At 60.0% G+C, this 6,492-nt stretch overlaps 2 protein-coding genes across 2 annotated transcripts; both read left to right on the forward strand.

Moving 5' to 3' along the window:
* Window positions 1-2,900: 2,900 nt before the first annotated feature.
* Window positions 2,901-3,908, forward strand: LINJ_07_0710 (conserved hypothetical protein; the record flags this gene model as incomplete). The annotated part of the gene is made up of 1 exon (XM_001463303.1): window positions 2,901-3,908. The coding sequence occupies one exon, from the start codon at window positions 2,901-2,903 to the stop codon at window positions 3,906-3,908; it is 1,008 nt and encodes a 335-aa protein (XP_001463340.1).
* A 1,701-nt stretch (window positions 3,909-5,609) lies between these two features.
* LINJ_07_0720 (putative vacuolar-type Ca2+-ATPase) lies at window positions 5,610-6,491 on the forward strand (the record flags this gene model as incomplete). Its single annotated transcript, XM_003392178.1, has 1 exon — window positions 5,610-6,491. A coding segment is annotated over one exon (882 nt), but the record flags the coding sequence as incomplete, so codon positions are not given.
* Window position 6,492: the final 1 nt, after the last annotated feature.

The following is a 6,492-nucleotide window of genomic DNA, read 5'->3' on the forward strand; positions in this document are numbered from 1 at the left end:
CGGAGCGGGACGGACATTGCGGTGAAGTCTGCGGACATTGTGCTGCTGGACGACAACTTCCGCTCTGTGCAGCGCGCCGTTGTGTGGGGCCGGTGCGTGAACGACAACATCCGCAAGTTCTTGCAGCTGCAGCTGACGGTGAACTACGTGTCCGTGGCACTGACGTTCATCGGGTCGCTCATGGCGGGCGGCCATTCCTCGCCGCTGACGACGGTGCAGCTGCTGTGGGTGAACCTGATCATGGACACACTGGCCGCCTTGGCGCTTGCGACGGAGGAGCCGAGCGAGGAGTGCCTGAAGCGGCAGCCCATTCACCGCAAGGCACCGCTGGTTTCGCGCCGCATGCACATGACGATCACGTTGATTGCTGTGTATCACCTGGCTCTCGTACTCGTGTTGCAGGCGTTCGGTTACCGGTGGTTCGGCCTGGAGCGCTACAGCCGCGAGCACAGCACAATCGTCTTCAACGTGTTTGTGTTCGGCGCCTTGTTCCAGATGTTCAACTGCCGCAAGCTGTACGATGAGGTGGACTTCTTCGAGGGCTTTGAGCGGTCGAAGCTTTTCGTTGTCGTCATATGCTTCTGTGTGTTGTTTCAGATTATCGCCGTGCAGACGTTCGGCGACTTCATGGACGTCTGCCGCCTGCGGTTCTCGGAGTGGACGGTGTCGATCATGCTGACGTTCGCCACAATCCCGCTCGGCATGGTGTCGCGGTTGATTCCTGTCGAGGAGGCGCACTTTGAGCGCGAGTTTGACGCGGAGAACATCGACGAGGACGCAAGGCAGTTCTTGGTGAAGTTGGCGAAGGACGTAGAGCGCACCGCGGACGAGCGCGCGGGCCGGTCTGGTGAGGCGCTGAGCAAGGCGAAGCGTGCGCGTGTACTAAGCCTGTGGTACCGCGCGTACGCCGAGCATGTGGGAACGCTGCGGGTCGTCAACGCGTTCCGCCGCGCGCACTTCGATCGCGACATGACGTCGGAGTTGTCGCGCAATGTGTACCGCCAGATGGTCGAGCTCACCTCACCGAAGCCGTAAGCTCCCTGGATTTGATGCACGAGTTAAGCGGCCACAAGTCGTGCCGGTGAAGGGTTGACGTGGTGGAGGGCTTGCCACGCCGGCTGGCGATCCGACTGAAGCAGAGTCGCGCGGCTCATGTGTGTCATCCGCACCGATCAGTGCGACAGCCACTTCATCGTGCGCCCACACGATCACACATCCATTCGCACATCCGTCCACGTCATCGCCACGACGTCTTCACGTGCGCGTCGTCTCCGCTCACTCCTTGCTTCGTTCTCTTCTGAAGAGGCCGCGCTTCTCGTTGGCGCCGTATGCTACGGTGCACTTCCTTCGCTCGCTGTGTCTGTGTGCCTCGCCACGGCCCAAACAGCTGGATCAGTGGATGGCGCTGTACGGTGAAGCCTCTTGTTTGCACCTTCTCCTCCCACTAGTCTTCACAGCCGTTGTGGTCGCACCCTCCCCCTTGCCGTCTGCGTGCCGGCCCCGCGCGTGTCTCTTCTTCTGGACTCTCTTTTATTGCTGTACCTTGCGCAGTTCTATGGCGGTATGTCTCTGGCTGTCTCTGTGCGCTTGCCCGTTCGCTCGTGGCAGTGGATGCCGAGTGTTCGCCCACATCTCTTCGCGCCTTCACCGTTGCTTCCACATCCTTCGCGATAACCCACACACACACACACACACTCAGGACACGCGATCTACGTACACATATGAGCCACCGTATTCGCGGAGAGAGTGAAGGGGTTGAACGGTACGCGCAGAAGGGGGAGGTCAGGTGAGCGCAGCGCAGTAGAGGCTCTGTGTGTCCTTCCTGTGGCGCCTTTGTGGTTGTTTTGCGATTTGCTTGGCTGTTGTGCACCCCTCTTCCTATACTGTGCCTTTTCTCTCTCCCTCCCGCTCGGCGCACGAGCACGTGGTGGGTGTAGATGGCGTGTGGCGACATGGGTCGATTCATGGATGCCGTGGAAGGCACCGTGCGCTGACAGAAACGCGCCATCTTTCCTTTGGACTCGGTGTCTTCGTCTGCTTGTCTCTGCGTGAGGGGAGCACATATGTGGTAGGGCGTAAGAAGAAAGAAGCGCACACACGCACACACACACACACACACACGTGGTCTCGTCTCACGCCCATGGGAAGGCTCTGCAAAGGTGAGAGCGTACACGCAGGCAAGCCACTCCAACGGAGGCCCATGAATGCCGAGGCTCATCTCTGTTTCATGGCGAGCAGAGAAGACCCCCCTCCTCCTCCTCCCCGGAAAAAGCAAGAGGGCCATCAGCGTCGCGGTGAAGGACGGAAATGATGGGATGGGGAGGTGCAGCTTCAGCTGTTAGGGCGGCAGTGCATTAATCCAATAAGCTCCGCTCCTTTTTTTTTTTGGCCTCCCCCCTGTGCGTGTGTGCCGCAACCACCACCCCGGGTAGTAGGTGGGGTGACTGCCGTGGTGACTGCAGGGATGCCGGCACAATGAGCAGCGGCCCCGCCTCTCTGTGTCCAGTTTGTGATGCACCCGTTTATACTCTGCTTCGTGAAAGCCACCTCTATCCTCCCTCCCTCTCCCTCTATTTATCGCGCGCGCTCTCCCGTCTTTGTCGCCCTCCTGCCACGCTGCGTGTCGCCGACGGACGACAACGGGCCGACACTCACGCACACGCCAAACCCTCACCACACACGCACGAACAGCTCTCTTGTGCCCTTCGCCAGCTTGACGAGTGCCGCCCCAGTGCCGTTCAGCGAGTATACGTATACATACCACCAATACCACCACCCACCCTCCCTCCCTCTCCTCCGCTCAACCTCCGCCTCTCGCCCTCGTGCTCACTGACGCGCGCACGCACGCACGCACCCCAAAGCACAGCAAAAGACTACGGCGACCGAGAAAGCAGACAGAAATGTACGCGGGCTTTCCGAGGCTAAACGTGACGGAGGCGCAGGAAGCCGTCGACCTCGACTTCGAGCTGACCAATGAGAAGGGCTGCGTGAAGGTGACCGAGTTCCCGGTGCCGAAGGTCGTGAACTTGTCCTTTCCTGCCGTCTGCGCGCTGCTCTACAACGCCCGCACCGCGACGAGCAGCCGCAACATCTTCGGCAGCGTTATCGGTCTCCAGCTGCAGGATACCGTCGAGGTGACGGACGTCAAAACAAACCCGTCCATCGACATCGAGGAGGATGACCGCATGACCGAGGAGGAGCGGATGGAGCGGGTGCGTAAGGAGCGCAAGCTGCTGGACGCGGACAAGGCGATCTTTGAGAACATGTACAACCAGGAGAACCTCGACACGAACGTCATTGGCCAATTCGTCGTCTCCAGCGCCCGCTTCAACCCCTTCTCCACGCGCACGATGCGCAAGTTACAGGAGCTGCACCGGGAGAGCCTGCCAGCGATTCTGCTGACCTACGACCCCTTCCGCACGAGCCTGCTGGGCCGCCCGCACATCCGCGCCTACACGCCGACGGCGGCCTACTACAAGTACGACTCGCTCGTGTCCACCGAGCGCGGCTACCAGCGTCGCCGTAGCTTGGCACAGTACGCCAAGGAGAGCGGCATCACCAAGGAGGGCGTGCTCCACGAGATTCCGGTAAAGCTGGAGGTGGATGCCTTCCACAAGCTGAACCTGATGAACGTGCCGCCGACCGCGGTCGGCGACTCCTTCAAGGCCATCCAGAGTATGGCTGTGAGCAACTACATCGAGGCGCTACTTAGCTCGATCCGCAACAACACGGATCAGCTGAAGCAGAAACTCGACTACGAGGGTAACGTCAAGGACAACGGCAACGTGCCCGTCGGCCAGGATGCGGAAACGATGCTGCTCATGAAGCACGTGCGCGACCAGACGGACCACCTCGATGCGCTCTGTGATAGCGCCCTGCTCTACTCTTCGTTGCTGCGAGACCTGTAGAAGGTGTGGGTGAGGGCAAGGAATGCAGGAGAGACAGCTGCACTGTGAGGCGTCGCTGCTGACGTCATCGATCGTTTTTCGGAATGCGTATGCGTGCTGTGTACGCATGTGCATGCCGGGTGCACGCTGATATGGGCGCCTCTCTAGTCGTTGTTAAGTTACTTAAGAAGCCGGCTAGAGAAAAAGATGAGACGCGCGCTTTTGCGGTTCCCCGCGTGGGTGCGCGCCCCTTCGCTTTTTTTTTCGCTTCGTCCGCCTCGGTGACGCCTAGGACGCAGCAGCGGCAGCAGGGGGCAGGCGCGCACGCAGCAGACAGGGCGTCCGGGCCCATCCATGCGCATTGCACGCCTGTTCATGCAGCGCGCGCCGTTGGAGTAAGAGGGAGTGTTCGAGCCTACGCTTTTTTTTTGTGAACGCATGCGTATGTGCGTGTGTGTGTGTGTGTGTGCGTGTGCGTGTGCGTCTCTCTTTCTCTATGATGACTCGCTACCCTAAGCAACAAACCGCAACAGCAAGAAGTGATGCGTGCGTCCACGGGGCTGACAAGCCGGGCGGCATCGGGACTGTGGAGGATGTGATGCATGAGAAGGGCGAGGGGGGGGCACCGTGCATTTTTGGTGAGCAGACACGGCGTTGCTCCTCTTTCCATGCAGTCTCGGCGAAAGCGCGCAGCCATCTCTTTTTTTTTCTGCGTCACTGTCTCTCTGCGTGTGCGCATGCCTCGAGCATGCGTGGCGTGTGTGTGCGTGTGCTGCGCGTGCTTCTGCTGCTTCCATTGCTGTGGAATGTCTGAGGATGCCTGCGCTGGCGAGGTGAGGGGGTGGGTGGGTGGAGGCCCTGTTGCCTGCTCGCCGCGTTTCATTGCACAGCTGCCTCAGCGGAAGCGGCACCAACGCACGCACGCACACAAATACAATGACGTCTTCTTCGGCTCTGCACCCACTACAGCAACAGTCCTTTTCATTCTCTCGTCGCGTCTGCTGACTGGCTCTCTCTTACTCCACTTCGTCTGCTGTGTTACGGATTGGCGCTTGACTGCCACCATCTCCCCCCCCACCACCACAAACCCCACCAACCACCACCACCACCACCACCACCAAAGCATGCACGCAAGCACCAGAAAGAACCCATTCCCCATCCTACCCGACTCATATGTGCACCTTGTTCATGGTTCCTGTGTTCTCATCACGTTGAACGCGACACCCACGCTCCGGAAAACGTCTTCACACCGCAAAAGAGGGGGGCACGCATATCCGAAGAAAAAAACCGGACAGGAGGCAATCGAACACACGCACGCGCCCTTCGGGCCCCCTTCCCTCCCTCGCTCTTCTGCTTTTCTGCGTCCCGGCCTCCGTCTCTGCAGCAGCCGTTGCCGACCTTCTTCTGCTTTGTCTCTGCCCTTCCCACGCTCGATCCGTCTCTGTGTTTGGCGTCTCTCACGCGCCCTCCACCGGACCAGTGCCGTCGCCATCATCGACATCAGCCGCGTCTCCGTCTCTCTTTCTCTTCGCTCCTCCTCTCACAAACGGACAAGCGCCACGCGCGTGACCGCCGGAGAGGCAGAAGCAAGACGCCACCGACGACGACCACAGGCAGGCAGGTAGGCACACAAGCAACCGCACAGGACAACTTGCACACACACGTGTCACGTTCCACCCTTGCCCACTTCGCACAGAGGCACGCACGTGGGGGCACCCTTTTATGCGCGCATCAGAGATGGAGGATCATCACGCCCCGTTGCCGCTGTCAGGAGCGACAGGCACCTTTCGCTCGTACGGCACGTACACCTACGACGTTCACGAGTTTGACCGCATGCGGAAAGAGGACCTCGCCTCCTCGGTGCGCCAGCGCTTTACCAAGCGCTCCCACACGGTGATTATGGGCGGCGAGAACTTCGGTGCAGGCGTTCAAGATTCGCTCGAGGACATCTTTGCCCGCGCCAACGAGGCAACGCCGATGTACGAAAAACTCGGCAAGGTAGAGGGCATCGCGAACACGCTGCACACGTCCCTGAAAAACGGCGTGGACGGCAACACCGTGGAGGCGCGCCGCGCCTTCTTTGGCAAGAACGCACTGCCCGAGGAACCGCCGCTAACCTTTTGGGAGATGTACAAGGCCTCGTGGGAGGACAGCATGATCCGCCTGCTGACGGTGGCGGCCATCGTGTCGCTCATCCTGGGCCTCACCGTGCCGGATCCCGGCGAGACGGAGGTGAACTACAAGACGGGCTGGATCGAGGGCTTTGCCATCATCTGCTCTGTTATCATCGTGACCACAGTGTCATCCGTTAACGACTATAACAAGGAGAAACGGTTCCACAAGCTGACGGAGGAGAACTCCGCGCAGCCGGTTCGCGTGCGCCGTGGCGGAAAAGATGTCACGATCGATGTGACGGAGATTGTCGTGGGCGATATCGTGAACCTGTCGCCTGGCCTTGTGGTGCCTGTGGATGGGTTCTACGTGACGGGCATGAGCGTTGTGATCGACGAGAGCAGCGTGACGGGCGAGAATGACCCGAAGAAGAAGAACGCGAACGCGCCGATCATTTTGACAGGGACTGTGGTGAACAATGCGGAGGATGCGT

The sequence above is a fragment of the Leishmania infantum genome, chromosome 7 (genome assembly GCF_000002875.2).
Source record: "Leishmania infantum JPCM5 genome chromosome 7".
Taxonomy (NCBI): Eukaryota; Euglenozoa; class Kinetoplastea; order Trypanosomatida; family Trypanosomatidae; genus Leishmania; species Leishmania infantum.